The 27,238-nt window shown below is 41.6% G+C and overlaps 1 protein-coding gene across 1 annotated transcript; it reads right to left on the minus strand.

Annotated features, from left to right (window-relative positions):
* Positions 1-443: 443 nt before the first annotated feature.
* Positions 444-25,567, minus strand: TNFSF11 (TNF superfamily member 11). The gene is made up of 5 exons (XM_040585024.1): positions 25,290-25,567; positions 17,004-17,171; positions 10,328-10,373; positions 10,150-10,248; positions 444-2,780 (listed from the first exon to the last, which is right to left on the minus strand). The coding sequence occupies exons 1-5, from the start codon at positions 25,509-25,511 to the stop codon at positions 2,359-2,361; spliced, it is 957 nt and encodes a 318-aa protein (XP_040440958.1). The 5' UTR covers positions 25,512-25,567; the 3' UTR covers positions 444-2,358.
* Between the last annotated feature and the right edge of the window lie 1,671 nt (positions 25,568-27,238).

A 27,238-nucleotide genomic window follows, 5' to 3' on the forward strand; every position in this document is an offset into this window, starting at 1 on the left:
CACTGGACATCTCTACAGTGGAAAAAATATGATTGATGTGACCTGTAGCTCTTGAAATTTTGAAAGAAAACCCCCAGATTCCTCAGTCATACCCGGTCTTGAACTGACAACTGTTTGGTGTAAAACAGAAATGGGAAGTCCTAATTTCCAGCTAAATTTCCAATCCCTGATGATGTAACTCCACTTTAAAGTGGTGGATGCATGTTTGGAGCCAAATCAAAGCTTCATAAAATTCACTGTAATTGTCTCAAAATAGCAATTTGTGCCTCACTTTGAATTACACCATACTCAGCCTGTATGTTCTGAAGTCTCAACAAAATGATTGAAGCTGCACAAGAAATACAGGGACACAGGAAAATAAAGAAATCACAAAGTTGATTTTTTTAGAAATATATTTTGTAAGAAAACAGTATTAACATTAACAAGAAAAGTTTATTATACAGTATAAAATAATTGCTTGAATTCAACATGGTTCTTTACCAAAAAAATAATTAAAAAAAAAGCCTGAGGATTTATATGAAGCCTCAATTCCTACAGATTTGAGTCTTTTTGCCTTCTGTGATACTTACTGCACTGAAGAGCGGGTTTTCCCACCATCACCCTTAGAGCACAGACAAACACTCCTAAAACCTCCCTCACCCCTTCCCCAACAAGTTGCTGTTCCCTGGCCAGATGTGCTCTAAACATCACCTGTAGTACTTTCAGCTCTCCCCTACATCCCACATACCCACCTCTCAGGTTCCACACACCTACCCCTTTTAGCCAAGCAACTATACAAGCAACAACACATGTTGCAGCTAGCTAGGAGTCTCCCTGTACTAATTTGTTGCCTAATATGAACAGTGGCCAGCCACTGACAAATAATGTACCATGGCTGAGTCGTTCTCAGCTGTCCTCATAAAACCTCTAAGAGTATCTCTTAACACTATCATTCACCTGCCTGAGCTGGCAGAAGCACGCGGAGCTTTCGAAGCTAGAAGGGGAGACAAGGACAGGCAATGCAATGACATAAGCTTCACTTTTTTGGAAAACTAAGCTAAAAAAGTCATTAATTGCAGAATTTACAACTTGCAGATTTTGTTGTAGGAAAATATGCCTGTTCAGTAACTATAAATACCCCTACATTTCAATGGATTATTACATATTAATTTTTAAAATTTATTTTTTATTTAGGTAACGCCAGCTTTGTAATGTCAATTACCCTCGAGGTTTGAAAGGCACCCAGTGACCAGCATTCTGGTGTAATTATTCATGACATCGGTGTGATTCCCCCCCTCCCTATAATACTGACAAGATTAACAGAAATCTATTAAGTTAAAAAGAACAAAGATATATATTACATTTGCTAATTGCAAACAACCTCTTTTAGCTGCAATTTTTCCCATTGGGATTAAAAAGTGCACCAGTTTAACATGTCTGTACATTAAAAACAGTTTAAAACATTAAATATACAAACAGCAAGAGATTTTAAATATTTTGTATCAAATACTATAGGACAATATAATTTACTTTTTTTTTTTACACAAAACATTACACCTGAAATATAACTTTAGATATTACAGAATATAAAAATACATACTTTTTGTCTAAAAAATGTCTTTGCAGGTTCTGGCACAATGTAATACTTTAAAGGCACACTGTATTTTGGCAATCTATATTTGCAATTAACTGTGCAACAATAATAAAGATGACCTGTAATTAACCTTTTAGAACTGCAAGGCCAGATGATCTCCCTTCTTCCTGGAATAACCCTTTCAATCAGGTAAAAACTTAAGCTGAACTGTTTAGGTGTTCTGCAACTCATTTCTGCCACAGCCTGAACTCTCCAACCCTAATCCAGCAAAGCAAGAAGAGGCTTAACTAAGCATGTGAAAAGCCACATCAAATGCATGGGATTAGTCATACTTTTGTAATCTCTGCCATCTCAGGGTCAGAATGCTCAACCCCAAGCAAAACTGAGGCCTAAATGCAAGCTGGGAGCCAAGTTCTTGTCTTGTTCTACGTTTGCACCAAAACTAGTAAAAGTAGCACAGGTCAAAAAGGGCAGAACTCGGAAACAGAAGTTCAATACTAATTGCTCTGATTTCAACTATGCCAATGTGAAAGTTGTAATGGCTGTACCGAAGCCAGTGGAGACATATGAAGTAAAACTGCTGTAAGACTGAATCAGAACTATGTAATTTTGCCCTTTATGCATTTGTGGGACTCTCGCTGGAGTCTGCACAGGGCAATAACGTGTCTTTAGAGATATATGGCTTATACAGATGCAATTGGGCTGCAAAAGACTTTCAGTTCTGTCTTCAAGTTGTTTCTGGACCACTAAAAATGCCAACAGTTTTCAGCACACTAAGGAAAGATTCAGTCTAAATCCCTAACTTTAAACGCCCCAAAATAAGTTGCTTCTTGTGATGAATCCAGTAGCAATGGGTTTGATACCTGGATACTGATCATTTCACCAGATTTTAATTTAAAAAACCCTCCTACATTTACAGAATAAAAATGAAATTCTGAATTCCCTGACCAGTATTTGGTGCTTCCTCCCTTCATCAACACATCCGAGCGCCTTATTTTAAGGTTTGTTTTAGTCATATACACCATCAGCTGAAGCCCTCTTTTAGTCAGGTTTCCCGAAGTTTCATGATGTCTGAAACAAATGTTAGCATAAAGGTAGTAAAACCCGTCTTGATTAACAATTAGTTTTCCATCATTGAACGTCATATTTGATAGGTTTGCCTGGCCTTTGTCATGATGCCAGGATGTGAGGTTGACTTTGCGAGTTCCTGAAGAGGGAAGAAAAAAAATAATTATTATTTTTAAACATTTAACAAACCCCAACATTTAAAAAGCAACCTCTGGGTTTTAGAATCAATAGCAACTGGAGTTATATAGCCTAAAGTGAGGATTAGACAGACAATTATAATAGAAATTCGTAAGATACTTTTTTCCATTATGTGCTGCCATATTTGGCTTACTATTTCTATCTTTTTGCCCTGCCACTAGAACATCTGCTGGACCATGGTACAACACACTTGCCCAACAGTTTGACTACGCTAAGCAATCATGGAAGAAGCTCGGTACAGAAACTGCGCTCCACCTAAAACTTCATTTGAGTAACAAATACTTGAGAGGAATTTGAAAGGAAAAATTGCTAATGAAAAAACTGCTAATCTTGTTATTAGTCTTTAACTTGTAAATGTTTGTGAGGAATAACTAAACAAAATCTGAAAAGATGTTAAACTGAAAATTCTCCAAAGAGAAACCTTATGAAACCTTCCCATATTTCATTTTCTTGTGACTGTAGTGGTACAAAGGCAAACATCTTCATTTGAGAAACCCCCAAAAAAGGGCGAAAAAAGTCAGTATGCTTGTGCATCTTTAGTACTGCACAGTAAGTTGACTAGACTTTAGATAGCACTTCAAGTATTTATGACAAACTTTTTTCTATGCAAAAACAATGTTTAGATTTAACCCAGTGCTTGCATATACTGGAATAAGGCTCCACAATCTGGTTTAATCATACCCTAGATATGTAGGATAGTGGCCCACAGCACAATCCTTATTCTTTGAGAAGTGTACAAATACTTACAGCTGGGCAGTCACAGCTGTTCAGGAGGTAAACTCAGATTCTTTGTCTAACACCTCACAGAAAGTCTTAGAAAAAATCCTCTAGGAAAACAGATGTGACTCTGGATATATTGCTTTTTTTTCCTTTTCTTATTTTTATTAATTTATTTTCAAGTATCTTAAATTTCAAACTAGAAGCAATGAGCCGATATGCCACGCGTGGAGGAGAATGGTCCCCTTCAAGTAGTCTTAAACTGGAGATCCACAAATCAGGAAAGAAAATTATCATAATATTCTGCCTCTCCATAGAACATCATGCATGTGAGGATCAAAATACACATGTAACAGTTACTAAATCTGACTATCAAAAAAGATAGATTCATAGAATTAACATATGTAAAGAAGCATTATTGAATTCCTTCTAACACAAATCCTTTCAGCTCTGCCTGCATGATGATGGCCTGGTAAAGAGGAAGTTCTGCTGTATCTGTTAAGGTGACTGAGTGCTTTGTGAAGAGGACAAAAAGGTGCTGAGAGACTGGAGATGTTTAGATTAGTTCTTCAGCTCAGCACTGTCACAGAAAGCTAACTTTGCATATACAGGTTCTAATGCCCCCCAGGAATCCCGGCCCAAAAGGCACCTCCTGGGTGCTGTCATCAAGTAGCCACACTGAAACCTCCAAGAGATGATACAAGCTGGTCAAGTCTCAGATCTCATTTCATTTAGATCCTGCTATTTGAGGCTGTGTTAAGAGATGGCCTGGCAGGTCAGATAGGGACCGAGAGAGAGCATTTGAGTCTTCCTTCCAAATCGGGTCATGTTTGACCCCTCGGATTAGTTTTGGTGGCACAGTGTTAAGAAGCAGATCCACAACACCAGCCCAGTTAGCAATGCTACTACATCTTGCGTATTATGTAGAGATTCAGAGTATTTTCTGTTGAGGAACATGCCCTGCAGCACACATCCCACAGCCCTATCACCTCCCTAGCTTCACCACCACCCCACTATAGCACCCACCTCATCTCACAGCCTCTGCCTGCAAAAAACAGAGGGACAGGCAACAGTGGGAGGAAGAGATCCAAGCAAGACCAGTGGGCACACACACACAGAGGAAACAGCACTGTCCCGAGAAAGCTGCACAGGCCCTGACCCTTCCTGATAGGCACAAGCCACTAACACTACCTTTTATTCAGTGAAATGCACAGGGCAGAAGACAACATATGAGAGTTGCCCAACTTTTTCTCCTAAGCACTAGCAATTTTCACCATGCAAGACTAACTATTTGTTCCATCCCACAGCCATGGGTCCACACAGGCACCAGAGGACCTTACACCTTAGGCTCCCAGTGCATCTAAATGCCTGCTTGGAATATTCAGTACTCTATTCTGCCAACAAACAAAACCAACCTATTCCCACCAAACTTTCCATGGCACATGTCAGCACCCAGTGCCCTCTAACTCCAAGCATATATCAAGGCATGCCCCAGAAACAATGCTCAGAAGCAGGCAGGGGAAAAGCCCCAGGTACATTTCATTATTTAAAAAGATGCCTCTTGGACTTGTTTGCACAAAAAGTGAGGGGAAGTAGGGACAGGAATTTGAGAGCCATGAGTCTTCCCTAACTGCCAAGGGCAAGTAACTTTTGCAGCATATGAGAATAATACTTCAATAGTAGTCCAGAACAAAAAGCTTTGGCATTCTTCCACAAAGACTTGAGTGAAGCACAGGCTGTCAAAGGCAGATCATAAATACTTGCTCCCTTATGGCTCCAGTGCAGGCAGGTAGAAATTATACAAGAAAAATCATACAAAGAAGCTGTCTTCCATGCAGTGCCTCAAAAACCTCTGAAAACCATCGATTAATTGGAAGCGACACCAAGATCTTAAGTCTCTTCTTGTCTGGAATTATTCACCCGCAAGAGATGCTTAGATGGGGTACCAGAGTACACCTCTGAAGCACTGGGGATAGCTGAGGAAGTTGTAGAACTTCTTGTGTACAGTGTTAACTCTGCCAGAAAAACTGCAGGAGGATAGGCAAGAAATCACTGCTTGGATCAGAGGAGACACAATTCAGAGATATGGGACAGGAATGTATACATATGATGGAACAGAAAGGCATGCTGGTGTGCTGGGACTGACTGGTGGCCCACTGGGTAGTTGCTAGTCAGATTTTATTTACCTGGCAAGTAAACTTTTTAGTTGCCAGTGTTAAACAAGTAGAAATTTTGAAGACATCTTCAGTGGGAATACATGATTCTCTGCTGAAGAAGCGGAAAGAGATAATAGGTGCCACAGTCATTTGTAATTGAGGTGCTGAGGTGGTGAAGTTTGTTCACTCTGTTTTGGTGTTGAGGGCAATACTCATCGTTCATCCACACTCACATAGAGGGACAAGCCAAAAGATGATAGAAGATGACCCTTATTGTTTTGAGCAGTGGATTAGCCTAGATAACTTCTGGAAGCTCCTTCCAACCTAAATTATAATGCTTGTATTATATTTTATACATATTATATATATAATATATATTATATAGATATATCATCATTTTATATATGCATGTATGATTGCATTAACTGAGGCAGATTGCCTTTTTGCCACAATTCAGAGCTTTGGAAGAGGCACACCACAGTCATTGGCACAGCACAAAGATACATTGGTAGGAGTGACGCCATGCAACATTTAATGGAAGGTTCAAGCAGGCTCTCAGCACTTCTGGTGGTAATACACCTAAATCTGGAGACACCAAAACAATCACTATTCCAAGACACAGACAGAGGAGAAAATTGGAGCATGCAAGTGGAAAGTCAGCTGTCCGTATAGCAGAAACTCTGAAATGTAACCCAAGCCACGGGACAGTCAGAAACTCTGCAATACAGTATCTTCTGTGACAAAATTTACTATGAGCCATGAAAAAAAAAAACATAGCACAAAGTAAGTCATGTTGACAGAGAAGGAAGATGTCTGAGGATAATGAGTAAGATAACATTCCAGACATGGTAAAAAGCATTATAAAAAAGTCAAGATAATATAGTCTTTCTGTAAATGTTGTTTTGATTACAAATCAAAACAATGTCTTGTATATTTGTGAGCATGAACTAATACAAATGAGTTTCAATAAAATTAATTACTGAGAAGTAATATGATGGGAGGGGACCAGAGGAGAAAGTAGCCCTGTACTGATAATTTCTTTGCATCCTAGTAGCTTTCAGGTATAAATTAAGCCTGAGGGAAGGACCAAAGCAGTGTTTGCTCTGAAAAACTATTTTGGAGAAAAAGGGTAACTAAGCTGAACCTCTAGCTGTAAATAGCTCAGAATACTACAGCATTTCCTTAAGACAGTGAAAGGTATCAGTTCACATTCCAAATTATATATTTAACATTTATATTTGTTTGTGATTTTCTCCTTTAAACTGTGAGTAATTTCTGTAATCAATTTATAAACCAAAATTCACTGTTTTCATTTAAAATCTAGGTAGCATTTACAATGGGCTCTGGTAAAAACCAACCAGCAAGCATCCAGCTTTAACCTAAGGCAGCAAACCTAAAAAATACACACAGCAAGCCAAACCACTACGGCTTCTGCAGCCAAATGATGGGTGGGGACACCAAGATCTGGGAAGGGTTATTTTCCCCCTTCCTCATACTCCCCCTAGCTGCAGAAGTCCATGTGGAGCTTGATATTATTGTGAACCAGGTAAAAAAATAAAAGTGTTCCCTCAGACACTGCTCAGTGCCCCTTCATGAAAGGTGTTCAGTGGCAAACTACTTAAAATCCTGTTTGACAGTGATGAAGACTTAATATTCTTCCCCCCCCCCCCCCCCCCCCCCCGACATTGTTTTCTTTGGGTCAGAGTGATGACAGCAGAGAACCTTAAAACACTATGACCAGATCTGTCCAGACTCGTGGACGGCATAAAATAAGTTAGAAGGATTTCAGATTAGAAGGATTTCAGGCGTGTAGGCTAAGGAATCAGGGGAAGAAAACAGAAATTGCTATTTGCAGTCAGGGAATGGGAAAGAAACTCCTGGTGACCTTCAGGCAAATTCCTCATCCTTTATGCCTGTCATTAACCTCTATGCCACCCAGCCAAGTGGGTACTGCCTCATACCAGCCAGCATAATACTGAAGTGCCACACAACTAGAGGTCCAGGGTTCCAGCCACCCATACTGACACAGCCCCTCACTGCTGCAATGCCCACAAGGGCCGCAGAAGCTGTGCTCACAATTAACATCCTGGCCAATGCTCTTTTGGAAGAGTCAGAAGTCATACGCGCCAGACCAGGAGGTAATATGTTCAAGTCATCACATTGGTAAGGGGTTGATCTGCTCCAAGGAGAAACAGAGCAGCTTGTTGCCACACATGTATTTCTGATAGCTCCTGCAGACTGTGCTATTAAAAAAAAATAGTATGAATAGAGCAAGCAATGCCTCCCTTGATATTATTCACAGATGTGCTATGTCACTCCTTGGAAGATCAATGCAGTGATGCACAACAGTAAAAATTATCACTACTAGTCCTGATAAAAATACAGTTTACTGCAACATCCAGGTAGACAGCAAGTAAATTCCCCATGGGAAAAGGTGGATTTCAAAGTGGGACACTGACACTCTCCACTTCTGTAGATGTAAGTGATCTCTCTCTGATTAGCAAATTAACTGAATCCTTCCAAAGACAAAATGCTAAGACAAGTTTACTGATACTGCATTTTCTACTATTGACCTATGTCAAAAGGTAATATCTGACCGAAACAGAAGCTTGTCAGGAGGCATTTGGGCTAATAAGAAAGCTTGTAGAAGTTCTGGCTGCCATCTGACAAGCTGCTTAAGCTCTCTAGTTATAAAGGCAATGTCAATGCACTTGAAGGGAGAAAGAATCCTATCCCTACAGGCAAGAAGCTGTACAAAAGTGCTTTGTCTTTAAATTGAGCAAGAGCAAGGTATTATACTATGCAGCCTGCTAAAAATCTAAGATTTCAAGCCTCAACACAGTATTCCCCCTTGGTTTGGTCATATAAAACAGAAAAGGAATGCACATAGCTTAGTAAGTTCAGCACTGCAGAAAGTATACAGCTTCAGGAGAAGAAATCAGTGGTGATCGATGTCCCCTCCTGTCTCGAGATCCTCTAATAGCTTCAGAAAACACTCTGGTTTACTTCTACCACACCAATGATGATCACTGTGTTGAGAATACAGAGAGAAAAATCTCAACTGACATTGCCCCAGGGCAAAAAAAGAAACATACTAAGATATCTTAAAATTGCAGGAATTAATCTTTTCCTCTGCAGTGTGTTCCAAGGCAGAATCATGCCTTGTTCCCTCATATCGTACTAGTGAGAATATTCCCAAAGCTATCCAAAGGTACCTGTGGCTAGAGAACAAGAGCTCTGGCAAGATAAAAGAATGCCATCCTCTTACCATAGGGGCAAATAAAAGCCACAGAAACATTTCTTTTTTCCCCTACTCAATAGCTCAGAAACATACTGCATCCAAGTCAACACACTGAACAGAAACCCTGTTCCTCAGAGTACAATGCCATGATCTTTGACATTCCTGCTAACAGACTAGATGGATACAGACAGACCCTTGTGAATCTTTGGCATGTCTGAACATGAGGAAGGCCCTGAGAGTCTTGATGTGAAAAAGTCTATAGCAGCACTGCAACATAATAATGAATGGAATATGACAAAAACCTTTCCAACATGCCATTAGCAGAAGGAAACACTTGCTATAAATTCAGTCCTATGCTATGGGAGTACCCACAGAGGGCAGGGAACTAGCGGGCAAATTGTAATGACACTGGGACTGCAGTTCTAGGCCTTCAACACCCCAAAATGAAAGATGTGCTTCCTTCATGGCAAGTTTTTACACGTGTGCGTTATGTATTCACATAAGATTCTCAGCTTGCAAATCCACCCTGAAGACAAATGTTGTGTCACTCAGTACAGAGCCAATTGTACTTCAGCACACAAAAGGAGCGTTGCTGTGAAGGGTAGAATAGATGGACATAAGACATTCTTGAATTTTACAATGGAAAACAACATATTTCTTGATCTGACAACAGAAAAATCTTAGATTCAATGGAAGGGAAACATCTTCCAACCTGCAACATCTGGATTATGGCTAGTCATGTATAATATATATGTATGTACACATATGTCTGTGTGTATGTATACCTACAGCTGATGTCCAGTGTCAGTGAAGAACTCCGGATGGGCCTTACTAGCCCAACAAAAATAAGAAATGAGGAAAGCATTCAACGCCTACCTCCATTCCTCACCTGAAGACAGCATGAAGAGGTAGGCCAAGCCCTCACAGCTTGATCATGAAAACCGGTCATGTGAAATTGAGGCCATTCAGCACATAACAGACTGATGTAAGATACCTGAGGCAAAGGGAAGCTATCCTGTTGTTAGCATTACCCCTGCTGCCTCTGAAATTCCTTAACACAACCAATTTATTTTCATTATCAAAAGCCATTTCTGAAATCCCAGTCTGTTGCTGGTATTGCTGAACTATTTTCATATACTTCACTGTTTAACACATTTATAGTAGCATTGGAACAATTCTCTTAAAAATGAACTTACCAGATGGAATATTCTTATCATCAATAATGAGATGGGCAAATGGCAGCTTCTCAGGTTTGTTTCTCTTGTACAGATCCATTCCTAATGCCTCCATTGCAGCTAGAGATAAAAGAATCACATTACCTCAGAAAGACAAGTTTAGAACTGAAATATTTCTTATTCGTAAACCAGCACCTACCTTTTTCTGGTCTTGGTGGTGCTCTTCCCATGACACGCTGGACTTCCTAAAATGAAAAAGAGTCACTGCTTTCAGTGCCTTGGTTTTGTAGTATCATGTATTTCAGGTAGTTTGCACACACTGTGTGTATGTATACATGGGGGCTGTTCTAACTGCAGTATATTCAGATACCTGGGACTCGTATTCTCATATTTACGCGATGTATAATATTAACACACAGTTTAGCTGCTACAAATCAAATTACTTCCTCTGTCCAACACTTCTGATAAAGGTGGATAGGAACGATGATGTGTATGATCACTGCACTATTTATTGAAGTAGTGCTCACAGGACATTTACAACCTTTCCTACTTACTGCACTTGGAATATTTCTCAAAGTATAATGGAACAATAGCTGCTAAGAATGCATCACATAAAACAATTATGAACTGATTTAATTGCTTGGGGTCAAAAGGTAATGAAAGAAGCAGTTCTACATAGGGACTAGTGTGTAACCACACTAATAACTAAAGCTAAGCTCTGAATTTCACTTGTAATGAGGTAAATTAAAAACCTCCACCCCTCCCACTTGACCACTAACAGGGAAGAGGTTACAGATCTACAAGGCTTTATAATCAAGGCTCACATCTAACAAGGCATGCAGGAACTGAAGGATTAAGCATATTCCACACCGGTACTGGGCCAAATGGACTGGGTGCCAGAGTTTGGAAATATGCATTCTACAAAACTGCAGACAAATTTTAACGTGAAACCAGTGTTACTCAAAACCAAGAACAGTGCAAGTAACAGACACCAGGCACCACAAAAAGCCTTGCTTTTAATAATCCATACCTGTTTTCATCTTGAGAAAACATACAAACAGCAGCTTTCAAAAGTCTAAGCAGCCTATTCTTGTTACAAGCCTGGACTGAGTCTTGGTAACATTCAGTCCTCAGTTCTGTCCTTTGTTCTCCCATCACTCTCTTCATCTCATGTTTTCTAAAAATCAGGGGTAATATTCTACTTGCTTGCCATGAAGGCACCAAGAAGATGTTTAATGAAAGGAAACATTTTGCTGAGGATAGAAAATCATATCTCATCTTTGAAACATAAGAGAGGTCCTTTCTTTTGTCTTTGTGTCATATATATTGCTGTTCATCTGATTCAATACCACATATATGAAACATGGCTCAGATTTGGCCAGATCAGCAATGTTCCACTGTGCTCTCAATCACTGCAAAATTTTAGAATTTGAAATCCTACTTTCAAAACACCCGAAGTCTTGCTTTTATGTAATTTTGCAGCCACAGTGAAATCTGTAATGCCTTAGCTGGTACATTTATTACTCTCACTTTCCCCTTTCGGTAGGTGTTTAAATGCTAAACCAATATGAAAAGCCACAGCAGTATGGAAGTTGTAGTATGACTATCAAAGCATACTCTTCAGCAGAGATATGCTGATTTTGTAGATAAAAATCATTAAGATGCCTTCTGCTGTAGAGACGAGAAGAAACTCAGAATTGCAACTTCAAAAGAAGCAAAACGCATGTCCACCTCCCCCATTTACATTCACTTTCCCTCTCTGATCTTCCTACATCAATGTCAGTTCTAGGTGCATGAAATGAAGCTCAATTCTAGGAGCTACACACCAGCATCAGCCTCTAGCCACACTTGAACTCTTTAACTTCATCAGAAGTAGGAAGATGACAAAAAATTGCAAGTACTAGGTACTACAGAAAGTGGCAAAAGCCTCTAAAGAGAACAAGACACAAGCTAAAAGACTGGGAGATGGACCACACTATCAGAGATTACTGGACCACGTTTACTCCCAATCCTTTCCCTGTAAAGGGAAGACTCCTTTGTTTTCTTGCTTTCTTAATGGCAACTTCTCAGATGCAGAGCCTGCTTTCGTATCTTTTCTTTCTGGGGGACGTGATAACATCCTTGCCTGAAAAGCCTACCAGGCAGATCCAAAAAAAAGAGCCATGTACATTTTAATCTCCTATTATCTAAACCGGTACTAAAAAAAAATAATAAATCCCACATTTGGTAACTGTGCACCCCTTAAAGTCCTTGAACTGACCAATTTCTATCCTCCTCTTAACCTATGGGTTTTTTAGGAGTAAAGAGTTCTGCTTCTGCACACTTCCAAAGATGCTCTAGCTTTAACATCTGGGTACCTCACCTTCTGACACCTAGCAGCCTGACTGCTCATCTGCCATGTGGAACAGCTGTGGTCCTCATGAAATGCAGTCTGAGCTGCTTTCTTTCTGACTGTTGGTGGTGCTGTTCATCTGCAACATCACCACTTGGTAAGCAGAACCACTACCCACGAAGACCTGGGTCAACAACTCTCCTTGTCCTGACTGTCTTGAGCCTACTTTCCTGTATACCAGGAGCATCTCTCTCCGACAGGAATATTCTCCTATACTCCTCTTGAAGCTATGCTATTATGCAATTAGGAATGCAAGTGCCATTACAACAAAAGGGAGATTATAAGAGTGAGCCCAACACTAACACACTGAAAAGAGCTGGAAACTGGCTCATGTTCATTGACTCTTCTGTGTGCTTGCCACTGCATTAGAAGTGACTAACCTGTGGCCAGTAAACAGAAATCTTTCATCAGTTCTCCAAACACTGGATTGGTGACAAGTTCTCTACTGGATTCTGACCAGCCCCACAAATTTTCATATTACTTTCTGTTCTGTTGCTTCCAAAAGGAAGCTGAAATACATGAACTAATCCCTAGATAAAGATGGCCTATGGGTTTCCTCCTGAAGAGTAAGTAGTTCAGCACTTCTCTAGATTTTTTTTTTTTACTTCATGTTTCTACAGTTCCAAGGTGCTGATACACAACCTACCTCAAAGCATTTCAGCACATACTTGCTTTTGACTCCAAAAGACTCAAGGACCACATTTTTCAGTGGATGCCTGCACATAGCCAGTTGTCTAAAGATAGCCTCTTAGTGGGATTATAAAAATTCCCTGGTAGCCTTACTGCAAGGAATTAAGAGCTAGGTTTTTCCAGATCTTTAAACTGCATTCTTTAGCACCTAAATGTCTTTAAGCATCTCATACTTAATCACAATGTACTACCATTAAGACAGCAGAAACAGCTTAACAGAACCTGTCACTAGAACACTGCTATAATGGCATAAGAACTGCTGACAAAATATTATCAGTGACTTCTTAAGACTGCCAGCCACAGAACCATGAGTGCTACCAAGCTGTTGAGCTATTTTTAGAAAAACTGTACACAGAAATCAAACCACTTAGTCTTACAAAAAGCTGCACTTCTACACCTTTGCATCATTTGCTCACTGCCCACCAAGTTAATTCTGCTGGCCTGCTTCCTACATTCCAACCTCCTTCACACAGTCACTGTTCAAACAGACAAGCAGCCGGTCACAAAAATGAAAAATGTGTCTTCCTTCATCCAAGAAATTGAAGAGGCCATTGGGAAGCTGAAAAACTGTCACATTTTAAAAACTAAAATCATGCTTTAAGTGCCTGGAAGGTTGGGAACTGCTCTTTCCTCATCCACAGCAGGCTGCAGGTTTTAACCCTTAGTATCTCAGCATCTTCAAAACAAACAACTCTTCCTCTTCAAGTTACATCCAATGTTGAGGATGCACAGAGAAGGCTACATTTGCAGACATGATATTTCCAAACAGTTTTTTCTCCCCTTTGGCTTTTATAGTATCACAATATCTACTTTGAGCAGCTCTAAGCAGCCTTTTGAGACCAATCAGAAAAGAACCCCTCTGGACATTCATGTATTGCTTCAAATGTGATCTTAAAGCTCTTTTGTGCAGTTGTTTCTTCTACTACCCGAGTGCTTTAAATCCGGTTAATACCAGCAGGAAGTATCTGATTATCTTGCCGGAAATTCAGCAATCTGAAGAAAGCTAATCAGAAAGGAAGTTAGATAGAAAGCACATGAACCAATATTCATCAGAAGATAGTTCAGAGATCAGTAGCACTACAACCTCTACCCAAATGAGTATTCTGTTGCCTGCAGAAAATAAAAAGGCATGTAAGGTTGCAGGAGAGAAACTGTGAAATTTTAACAACTTACACCAATCGCTCATGAAACTTTGAGTTTGTCTATAACTATATGCACTTTAAATGTCTGCTAAGTATATAGATATCTTTGTAAGTGCTGCCCTAGAGGTCTAGTGAAGTACTCCGTTGCCATGTGGGAGACTAGTTTATGCCTGAATTCCCCAAGCTCCTAGAAGCTGGGAGTATTGCCAAGAAAAGTTACTTATGAATTGACCCAAGATAAGTTTGTAGTCCTTTCTACTTCAGGCTCATAACAGACTTCACAAGAACTGTGGTTAGTACATGTGGAACGCCAAAAGGTTTTTAAGATTACATGCAAGAAAAAGTAAGCAGACAGGCTAGGAAAGTGTATTATTTGTCTGCTTGAAAGTTTATGGGCAATATTGAAAATATGCTGTCTACTGAGTAAGCTGCTCCCTAAGGAGTATCTTTATCCTGGAATATATTAAGGAATTCAACATTAGATTTTCAATAAAAGAAAATCTAGACCTGACCTTGCAGCCCTACTACGCTGGTTTTCATAAGAGCACTTTCATTTTCCATGTCAATGCCTGCTTTAGATTTAAGCACTAGGTCTACAGGTGTGCAAGGAAAACAGATGAGAACCAGTGCAGTAAGCTAAAAGCTGTAGCCAGACCATAAACCTGAGCAAAAGCAAGTTGTCTATTTTCATTTCCTGAACAGCTTGAATTGCAAAAGACAAAATTTGAAAAATCACAAAATGTAAACGGTATTTTAAAGCATTCTGTTTCAGTCACTTAACATGCTGAATTCAAATAATTCAATATGCTCAATTCAAATAAGGATACTGGTTCTTAAAACACACACAGGTTAGATTTTCCTTCAGTAAAGTGAAGAAAGCACAGATGATAGGAAACCACTTTCAAGTCACACCAGTCAAATTCCCAACACAGAGGATTAGCACAACTGGAAGTAAGATTCAGGTGCATCTCTGCCCTTCATCATAGCACAGCCAACAAAAGGCAGAGCCTACAGAACATGGTAAAGTATAATTTTGCCTTAACACTTTTTCTTTCACTTCTCTGATACACCAAAAAGAGAAGCAAATGTAGGTCCAGACGAGCATTTTCCTATCTTTATGTTTCTACGTGTCATCCATATATGATGACAAAACACCCCAGAATACTGACACAGCTGCTTAATACATTCCGTTGCATTCAAAGGAAATTCAGAGTCTGATTACTTTGGCAAGGGAAATTTTATTTTTCCCAAACTAATGACCATCAGCCAAAAAAGTTATCCCTACTCACTACTTATCTTGGCCACAGACATTGCAGCATTTAACCTCCATCCAGAACGGCAGGATATGCAGTCTCAGCTAAAGCCAATGCCTTTGTTGAGTAACCAGCAGCAAATGACCAGAACACAGACACAGGGCTGCCCATTCACTTACTGTAACAAGCTCCTTAGTCTGTCATGGGAGCTGCATGAACAAGCTGTCTAGTACCAGCACACAGAGCAAAGTAGGTGTAGTGTGAGAGTTTCTATAAAATGCTGAAGGAAAGAACTAATCCTACAGAGTTAGTCTTTCCCCCACACCCCTTAAATTTTTAAAGGGGCTGGCTAGTAAAAGGGACAAGACATGGACTCTTTTAGGGTTTGTGCACAAAAAGATCTGTCACTCAGGGTACTCTTAAAAGCAAACATGACATTAGCACAATTAAAGTGCTATATAATTAACTCAAGTACAATTCACTCTGTGAAGTGTGAGTTCAGCTCAAACCTAATGTAATAACCTTTACAAAAAACTGACAGTCCTATGGAGATGTAAAGAAGCAAAGTTATAATGGACCTGGTAAGCCAGGAAAACCAAATACCACAGCATTCAGACATTCAGCTGTTAAATAGCCTATAATTAGCACTAAACAGCATCACCATCACACAAAAAGATCAACGCTAGTTACTGCAGCAGGGCTGACTTCTTTAGCTGACTACTTTTGCTATCTGTGTTTGGGAACAAGCTGTCACTCTCAACTGCTGGGCAAAGACTGTCCAGTTATGCTATAGCAAAGCAGCTCTTCTGCCAGAGTGGAAATGGTCTTCACAGAACAGAAAACTGGCAGCGAGCAAAAAAATAAAAAAGGAGATACTATCCCTCATTTTGGGCTGCAGAAAGAGTAAGAAACAAGAGCAAATGAGAGCAAATGTTATCTCCTCTGTCTTTCAGGCAATATTTTGCCTGCTAATAATCTTGACTTGGGAGAATCTTGTCAGAAACAGGAAGACTACTTTAAAAAAAAATATGTTAAACTGTCCTTTATGAAAATCCAAAGTGTCGGCACAAACCTGTACAAACAGTAGGATAAACTACTACCTTCAGGCCCATCCAAATGTCAGAATGGCCAATCAACTAAATGCAGTTATAGTTTTCTCAATGCAACTTCAAGTCTTCCTTTGTTAAAAAAGTAAAACCCAAAATGTGTTTGAATACAGAATTGGTTAACTACTACCAGGCTCATGAGCAAAGACCACATGATCTTGAATGGAACTTCAGGTATTATTTGAACACTAGAAAATAAGTCATAGAACTTACCTCTGAATACAGATGTTGGAAAAATTGTTTTAAGTTCAACAGGAGCACAAAATAAAGGAACAGTCTGGCTGTCACTTACCTTCTGCACAGCTCTTTGAAGAGCCTGTTTCATACTTCTACATGATTCTGGTATCAACTTTGCTTCTTGATTTTCAAAGGATGTATCATGCAAATCTGTATTTTCTTGATGTCCAAAAAGTGTTCTGACACAGTGTGCATGTTCTTTTGAAATTCTAGTAGGGTCCATCTGAAACAAAATTATAAGTACAACCAGTTTTAAGGGTCTGTCCAAGAGACATTAAAAGCATTTCATTCAGGAAGAATTTTCAACCACCAAGAAGTCTGACGCCTAGCTAAGTTTATTATCTAAATTTTTACTGTAAAAAATTGAGAGAAGGTGGTTTATTTCATTCAAGAAGCATGTGACAGAAGAATTATTTAACTTCTTGAGCTGCCTAGTTCGTTAGTTTAGATGCGTGGTGTTCAAAAGTTAATGATAAATCCCACTCTTACGGTAAAATACATAATCCTGAATTCCATTTTTCAATCACTTAGTGCAGTATCACAATTATTTTCGCTGGCAACATACACTGTCACCTTGCCTGTAAAAACTATAGTTTGCAAGGTGGCAAGCAAATGTCAAACTTGGGGAAAGTATGTACAATATCTAGCACATCATTTTCAAAAGGAAAAACAGAAGAGCAGAAGCCAGTTATCACAAATTATTTTGTAGGCGTGCTAGTTTGGGCTGGGATAGAGTTAAGTTTTCTTCATAGTAGCTAGTGTAGGACTATGTTCTGGATTTGTGCTGGAAACAGTGTTGATAATTCAGGGATGTTTTTGTTACTGCTGAGCAGTGTTTACAGAGAGCCAAGGCCTTTTCTGCTTCTCACACCACACCACCAGCGAGTAGGCTGCGGAAGCACAGGACTTTGGGAGAAGACACAACCAGGACAGCTCATCCTAGCTGACCCAAGGGATACACCATACCACATGCCATCATGCTCAGCAAATAAGCAGGGGGAAGGAGGAGGAAGCAGCAGGGGACATTTGGAGTGATGGCATTTGTCTTCCCCAGTAACCATTACACATGATGGAGCCCTGCTTTCCTGGGGACAGGTGAACACCTGCCTGCTAATGGGAAGTGGTGAATTAATTCCTTGCTTTGCTTGCGCATGCACAGCTTTTGCTTTACCTACTAAACTGTCTATCTCAACCACGAGTTTTTTCACTTTTACTCTTCCAAGTCTCTCTCCCACAGCGGGGTGGAGTAAGCAGGTGGCTGTGTGGTCCTTAGTTTCTGGCCAGGGTTAAACCAATGCAGTGGGCAAGAGATACTGCTGCATTAAACAGTCACCAAGTAAGATGGCACAAATTCAGAAAGACGAAAGGATGATAAAACTGTACCACAAAACACTTCCGCTTCATGGGACAAAGACTGGTAAATTCAGAATATCTGCAAGATGTTCTTAGCCATCAGCCTTTCTGATTGAATCAATTATAATTTTAAACTGTAAGTTTAGAACACTCCTGAATTCTATTAGTTAGATAAACCAGAAGGACATTCCAAGGATTAGGATTATGCCTTGGCAGAATTTAATTGCATAAATGTTATTTAAACCACCTCACCCTCTATTTCCACACTCCATATACTTTACACTCAAGAGATACTAACCAATATCTTTCAGAGATAGCCTAAGACTCTCAGCAGTTACTATCAACTTGTATTTAAGCCACTTTTACTTAAGGCTTGAAGAAGGATTTGGGCACTCAAAACCTTGTCTAAGTTCTCTAATTGTATCAGCTGGTCTAATTAAGAACATTTACTTCTCTCTGCATCAGGAGGAAGGAACAATTTTATCTGAGAATTACAAAAGGTAATAATACATTATTTGGCATCACAATAAGGGAACGCCAAGACATTATGGATAGCGCTTGACAAGTGTTCAGTTTCCTTTAACATAGCACTGAACAAAACAACAACAAAACAGCAAGAGTGAATCAAACACGTATCATTTGTTCACACAAACATAAAACTGACTCCCTAACACCCAAAAAGAACCAAGTTAACTTAAAAGCACAAGGGTAAGATTACAGAGGTGAATTTAAATGTATGCCAGTCAGGCAGCCATCCAACAGACACACACAGCAGAGAAACATTTGTTGCACAGATGGCAACACCAAATGCTGCTTCCTCCATCACCACCCTTCTACTGAAGTCTCCAGACCAGAGACGTTTGCCCGATTCATCCAGATCATCAGCCCCTGTGCCCTGGTTTAGCCATCTCTGTTATCCCTGCAGATGCCACAGCTTTGAGCAGAGGGGTAGAGATGAGTTACAGAATGGCTTGGAGACACTAACATCTTCCTGAGATGGACTGACACAGCTGAACCCGAAATAAAATCTATGAATTAATCACTAAAAACTACCCTAATGACTTCTGAAGTCAGCTAGTGCAGTGCAGCCCCATTAATTGTTTAAGCAGATCTAAACCAGCACCTCTGTGCTGTCACCCTTCTTCTCCATAAAATTTCGTTCCTGGTTCTCAGCTTCCTCTTCTAAATCAATAACCTGGGAGGAATTACTGCTGGTCTAATTTCCTGAAATAATAGCATCCTGAAATGAACTCACTCCAGGTATCACACAAGCATCATGGCTCATATAGGGACAGGCATAGGAATGAAAGAGCAGGAAAGCAGCACTAGCTTCAACAACTGCAGAACTGCACCCTCAACTCATCTCTCCCAGTATGTTCTACTAGTATCCAGAACTCAGAAATATCAACTATAAACAGAAAGAAAAAAAAGGCACAAAATGTTCACCAACAGCTGCTAAAAGGCAGTTAATACTGAATTAACTGGGCTAGAAGGTACCTCTGGAGGTCTCTAGTCCAGCCCCCTGCTTGAAGCAGGGGCCAACTTGTAACTTAGGTCAGGTTGGTCAAGGCCTTGTCTAGACAAGCTTTGTGTAATCTCCATTGATGGAGACTTTCCACCTCTCTGGGCAAACTGTTCTACAATTTAACCACTCTGATTGTCTAAAAACACTGGTTTTGATGTCCAGCTAGAGTTCTCCCTGCTGCAATTTATGACTGCCTGGTTTTGCTGTGCACTTCTGAAGAGGCTGGCTCCATCTTTAGGCAGCTAAAAACAGTTACTAGCCTCCCTCATGTTAGTATGTTCTTCCTTAGGTTTAAAGAATCCAGTTCTCCATTTCTGACACACTACAGTCCCTACCTCTCACAGCGGTTTTCTGCTGGACTCTCCAGTTCATTGATACACCTCTGGTACTGAGGGACCCCAAATAGGACCTGTTATTCCAGATACAGCCTCTTACGTTGGGGTTGTTAGAGAACCTGAGGGAATTAAGTGTCTTCAGCAGGATCTGGGTGTCTGTATTCTCCCCTCCACGCACTTCACAGAAGATAGAAGCCACAGCAAATAACTGTCGGTAGATATTTTTATCAGTAATTCTACTAGTGAGAGACTACTATCCCAGTTTTGGATTTATTTAAACACATCTTCTGAAAAGCAGACAAGAAAACTACGTTTTACAACACAAAGATCATGAAATTTGAAAAGGCCTGATTATCCAGCATGAGAAATCATACAATCATAGAATGGTTTGAGTTGAAAGGGACCTTAAGGATCATCTAGTTCCAAACCCCCTGCCATGGGCAGGGACACCCAGTAAGACCAGGTTGCTCAAAGCCCCATCCAACCTGTCTTTGAGCACTTCCAGGGATGGGGCATCCACAGCTTCTCTGGGCAACCTGTTCCAGTGTCTCACCACTCCCACAGTAAAGAATTTTCTCCTAATATCTAATCTAAATCTATCCTCTCAATGCACAGCATAGACTTACAGCTATCACCCATCAGCAGTCAGCCAAATGTGTCACACAACACTGTGCCAGAACAGTAACAGCAGATTGTACAGAAGCACTTACTAGGATTATAGTTTATCTGCTGAATGCTTAAGACAGAAAACAGAATCTCTGCACATACAGCTGTAAGTCTTAATGGAAACACTGTAAATGATAGCTTCAACAGCTTAAAGCTATGCATCCCACCCTGACAAACTGTAAGTCTCTAGAGATGTAGTGCTTGAAAACTGAAGCTCTGAATTTAGACTAGCTAATCTACCTGACTGCCCTTATCTTTTTCAAAGAACACCTAGACTTCACCACCTTCAACCATGAAAATTGGCTCACTTGTCTGAAAAGGCATTCTCAGAAATCCCACATCTTGTATCCTCATAAAGACCATGTACTGAACTGCCATAGCTGTAAACAAACATTACCAAACACTGAGACCAAAACTGTGGTCAAGAAGCGATGCACAGAAAAAACTTTCAAGGACGTGTTTTGAGAAGAACTTCCGAAGAGCCAGATGAAATACTGGAATGTTCTACAGGAAGAAGCTTGCAAGGCAGAGACCTTCAGCATGAAGTCCTAAACATTTAATACCTGGAAGAAATACCAAGATGCAGCAAAAAATACTGGAGAAAGCTTTGTAACACCCTAAGCAAGCTAAATACCCCAGAGGAATTACCTTATTTAAAAGAGAGGAGCATCTAGCTTATTTTTCCTATGTTACTGCTGTGTACACATGAATCATGTCTGACCTTGGTCTGACACCATATCTCTGTTGGTGTCCCTTGATTTTCAGCATCTCTCATCATTCTAGTTGCAATTCTGGGCTCTTTTCACCTGACTCAGGGCAGCCAAAATGAACTCCAGCACTGAGGGTGAGACCAAATGAATTGACAGAATTAAGTACCAGTTGTCCAACGTTAAAAGGATTCAGTTTCATTTTAAATGATACAATACATTCCAGACACCTTTACCTATTAAATTTTGCCTCAATTATGAGATTTTACAGTACCACAGTCTGTATTTACTCCTTACAATAAACATCTAGCATTTATATTTGCACTTAATTTCAAACTTAAACAAATTTTCAGATTATCAAATATCACTTTGTACTCCATGAGTGTAACCACCAAGCTTCTAAAAAGTGCTAATGACCCCCAGAAGGCTGCTTTCTGTTAGCTGCTGCTCTACAATACTCATGAAACTTCAGATGAAATCTGAAAGGCAATTGTTTAAAAGCATACTGTAATAAAGTCAGAGTTCCACAGACCCACAAAGTACCAACAAAGATCTGACTTCCAGGTCCTCATTTATCCAAGTGTGAGTTCTTCAATATGATAGAATACAGACCTTTTTTCTAATGGGAAAAATGGATAGTCTTGGAGTTCTAGGTTAAAATATGGGAGTTAGACATCCAGTCCCCACATTTGGTTTTGAGTGCATCCAGCTTGTTCTACTGCCCTCCAGTCCAGTCAGTGTTAGACCAAACTCCTATCGGTTTATGACCTAAGTACATTGAGGAAGTGAGCCAGAAAGAAAAGTTTAAAAGGAAAGCTTTTGGAGACTATACTCTAGCATGTACCAGTTAAACTAAATACTTTGGTCTCTCACCTTGTGCTGTGCATGAGACTATTACATGATGATCTCCAGCTGCTCCAAGTATCTAACTATATATTCATGGCATTTTCATTGATCTTGAGCAAATATTCTTCATGAAGTATAAGCAAAGTGAACACTTATGACAAATACATTTTGTTAGTGTTTGATTTCTTGGATTCAGCACACTGCACAAGACAGTCCAAAAAGAAAAGCCAAAACATTTTTATGTTTTTATATTTCAAAACACTACGACAAGAGTATCAGAAAAAGTGAAGAACTGAATTTTATCTTTTTTTTGATGTATCAACTATTGTCTCATTTGCATTGTGCTGCATTATTTCTTAGCCATGAACATGTGTTTACCCGTGAAAATCTAGTGTCAGTTTTAGTTATGTGTCTTGTGAAATTCCAAATGCTCAAGCCACAAAATAAACAAAACTAAGGAAAACCCAAAACCTCTACTATTGTCTCAGCTCATATTGTGTCATGATCCAGCCCAAATGACTTTATGCAAATACAGAGAAAATGTGTATGGTAAAACTGAGTCAGAGTTTACTCAGCCTCTTAAGTACAGTTTTAAAGAGCTTGTAAAACAATTTCTTATTATCAGCCTATACAGTCAAATCTTTCTAATTCACCAACCAAACAATTCCAGTCTTTTGATGCACAGCTTCCATTATTAACTTCTCATTATTTTAACAAAATACACCATAATACTGAAGTTCTGATAAAGTACAAACTTAGATAGCTGAAATTTATACTGAAAAGTATAAATTGAGATAGCTTAATACAACTAAATTTGACAGCAATCTTTTGAAAAGAAGGTCAGATCATGTCCCATGTAAATAAAACAATCTGCAAGACATTTAAGTAAGACTTATTTCACAATTTAAAAAATGGTGAATAAATATGGATTACCATATCTTATTATTGCGAATTAAATACTTACATCAGAAGTATACTTATTATTCTATTTGATGGCAAAGAAGACATTTTCTCCATTAGAATTTTCAGGCAATTACTTCAGTCAAGTCTACATCTAGCTACATCATCTCTTTTAGATATTTCAGAAGTTCAAGTTTACAAAGGACTCTATCCAATAGCATTAATCCAGATCTACAGGAACAAGAAACCAGCAAGAGAATGAAGTTGCCAAATGCAGAATTACAACCATTACATAATTTTTCAAATTAGGAAAGCAGAAGAAAAACAGCCATTATGGTAAGAAAGCTCTTTGTACCCTTTGTTAGGCAGTGTGATGCACTGACATGATCAGGAAGAGATCTTAACAACAGAGGGGGAAGGTAAAGAGAACTGAGAACTAGGGTTTTCAAAAAGTGTACTTTGATTAGTTGTTTTGATTGCAATGGCTCTCTATCCTATAATCAATGTATAGCTATGCATTTCTAAGCGATATGTTTTGACAATGATGTCTTTTCAAGTTTGTGCAGATCTGGAGTGAAAACCATTTCTCTGCCACAAGCTGAAACAGGCACTAATTTATTTCACTGTCACACAAGCTTTAAGCTACCTTACAATGAGTCCCAGAAATTAAATGACACTCTTCTGAAGCATGCAGGATATAACTAAGTACTGTACTGCCATTCCATTTTATTTTGTAAAAATGGCAAACACAAAGCCATTGTCAGTAAGAAAATATGGTCTGCATAATAAATGATCAGCAGCATTACTGTATGTTTGATAATTATTTCTGTTTAAGTGGGCATACATTTGTGCAACATATTTTCAGAGTGCACTCTGTTAAGAAATCCAGTCTGCTACACCAAGATCAAGCGCATCTACCTAGAAAGTAAACCGAAAGAAACAGGTTTCCACTCACTGCTGACTTCAAATGAAAAGTACACACAGCAGACGTACCACTTCCATGAAGGCAGCGAGGCCCCTATTAACAGAACTAATTAGCATCCAACGAAAAAGCCAAGCAAAAAGCTAACACCCAACCCAAGAAGCAACCAGCCAGCAGGCCCCCACTTCCTCTGAGAGGGCTCAGCCCGTCGGGTAAGAGGCACAGCAGCGTGAATCCAGGCAGCCAGCTGACCCATTTCCAAGAAGCAGACTCCTCATCTCTCCGAAAGCCTAACCGCTCATCACCTCATCTGCCCCCACAGCAATACCTCTCAGAGCTCCCTTCTGCATGCACCACAGCCTCTCCTGAAGCGTCCCCCCGGCAGGCCTGTGGCCTGGCTCTGAGACCAGCTCCTGAGCTGCACGCCGCAGGCATCCCCCAGCCGATGCCCGCTAACACACAGACCCTGCTCCCCAGTGCCCTGCGCAGACCAAAGGGCAAATGATCCCAAGCGGTGTTGTGTGGTGGTTTGTTGTGTTTCTTTTTTCTCCTTAAAGACATTTCTCCCACTGATGAAACATAAATGGCAGCCAAAGCCATGTCAAACCCCTCTCCGGTGAATTACCAAAGCCCACAAGACTTGAGACGACGGCTCATTAAGCTGCTTCGCAGCTCAGGGTCTCCTCATGTTCGACCTGGCTAAGAAACCCTGTACGCCAGCGTGCACCCCAGGCCGGCACGCTACCTAGTGCGCCTCAGGCTAAGCAGCTCCAGAGACCAGGGGATCAGCACAAGCCGGGCAGGGTACGGGCAGCCCTCCAGCCCGACAGCCTCCCAAAGCTGGGCCAACCGCAGAGCCAGATAAGGGCGTTCTCTGACATTTTTTTTAATTAATCGCCTCAATCCCACCCGACGCGAGGAGCTTCAGCCCCTTCTGAAAGGTGCGAGGCGGTCGCTGCCGCCCTGCCCTGCCGCTCCCTCACGGCGCGGCTGCCGGCGCCCAACGCCCGCCGAGAAGGCGGGAAGGGGCCGCGCCGGCCCCCTCACCCCGCCGCCGCCTCCGGGCGCCGGCAGAGGCGCCGCTTACCTGAGCTCGGAAGTAGAGAAAGAGGGCGACGCTGCAGACCACCTGCCCCAGCCCCAAGAGGACGAGGGCGGCGAGGAGGGAGCGGGAGGCGGGTGGCGGGTGCGGATGGGCCGGCAGCGGCGGCGGTGGCGGCGGCGGCGGGGCGCTCTCGTGGGCGGCGCCGCTGCCCAGCTCCTCCGAGCCGCGCAAGTACTTGGTGTAGTCTCGGCTGGCGCGTCGCATCGCGGCGCGGGCAGCTGCGCTCCGCTCGGACGGCTCCACAGGCGGCCAGCGGCTCCGCCGAGCTCCCCAACCTCCACAAACAGCCCCGCCGCCCCGGCCGGGCACCTCTTATAAAGTGGGCGGCCAATCAGCCCCAGGCAGCGTGCCTCTGCCCCCCCTCCCCGCCGCCGCACACATCGCCACCGCCCCCTCCTCGCCTCCCCTCCCCGAGCAGGGAACGGCCCGCGCCGGCCGGCGGCGGGAGGGCCGGGCCGGGCCGGGTCGGGCCGGGTCGGGCCCGCCCCTGCCCCCGGCGCCCCGGGCTCCACCGCCAGGCCGGTCGCCCAGCTCGCGGTCGGCTCCGCTCCTCCCCGTGGAGCGCAGCTCTTCGCCTCCCGCCACCGTGAGCGAGCCGAGCGCGGGTAGGGCTGCCTCCCTCGGCCAGCTGTTGCCCGCCGCCCCCTCGGCCCCCTCCTCACTCTTGCCCCCCTCAGGTTTGCGATGCAGCCGAGGCCTCTCTGAGCCCGTGGTCGCGTCAGGAGGGTCCTTTCCCCCAAAACCCCTGGGGACCTGCAGGCAGCACGCACCCCGGGTGGCCCACTCGGTCATCCCTTGGCCCCTTTGGTGGGACCAGCTCCTCAGGGGACCAAAGGCCTGTCAGCCCCCTCACTTAGGCCAGGCTAAAATGAGCACCAATGGTGTTGGCTTGTGCTGTCCAGGCAACACAGTTCAGAGTCCTTCTGAAGGGCTGGGTTAAAGAAATGGCAGGAGAGTGCTGGCAACTGGCTGCCGCTGGGACCAGCTGAGAGCCTCCCCATCTCTGCACACACAGCCTGTCTGCTGCAGCGGCGTTTCCAAATGCTTGGTTGGGAACAACATCTTCCTGCGCTCCCCACACCTCCTCAGCTTGCATTCAATACTGAAAACTCTTCCTTGTCAAGTCGTGCTACAGTCTGTAGGATCTTTCTCATGGTCTTTCTTATGGGGGTGCCGTTAAGGTCGAGTCTCCCCTTCCCATACTTGCTCATTTAGAGTTTGTCTATTTACAGTCTTTCCTGCCTCCATGTAGTCTTTCCTCCCCCTGGACCTTCACTCATCAGTTTATCTACACCGTTGGAGATACAGCTGTCTCTTTGATAGATCCATCTTATGTGCCTAACTAGCCCACTTCATAGAAAACATTCTCCTAAACCCTATGAAAGTGCTTGTTGCAAAGGCAGTGCAGGTATGTTAGGTCTGCAGCCCTGTAAACTTCAGTGGGGAAATGGCTGAGACATAAAAGCAAGTGAGTTGGAAGTCCAGCTCAGGCTTTGAAGAACATGGGAGAATAACACAGATCCATGTAGGTCATTTTGACTGTAGAAAAACAGTCTAATTTTTGACTCGATACGTGACAGAATATCCTGTTTAGGTCAGCCCAAGCTAAGAAACTGAGAAACTTTACCCCCCAAAGAGGCTAACTGAACAAGACATGATTACGTGCTCCAGCAAATTAAAGAGAACTCTGAAATACACCAAACCACCATGCAACAAATTACTATCAAAATAAGCTGATAGCATTTAACACTGGACCCAAATAGGGCAATAACAATTACTTCACCAACAATGAGACATGTCTGAGAAATGATGGTGAGAGCACCTGCTTCCCAGCATCACCCATCAGGAAGTCATGGAGCAATTCCCCAACGCGGAATGGCTACGCCTATGTCTTCTTTCCAAATGCTTACATTTATGCTTGGTAGCATTGT

This window comes from Falco naumanni, chromosome 2, assembly GCF_017639655.2.
Source record: "Falco naumanni isolate bFalNau1 chromosome 2, bFalNau1.pat, whole genome shotgun sequence".
NCBI classification, from domain to species: Eukaryota; Metazoa; Chordata; class Aves; order Falconiformes; family Falconidae; genus Falco; species Falco naumanni.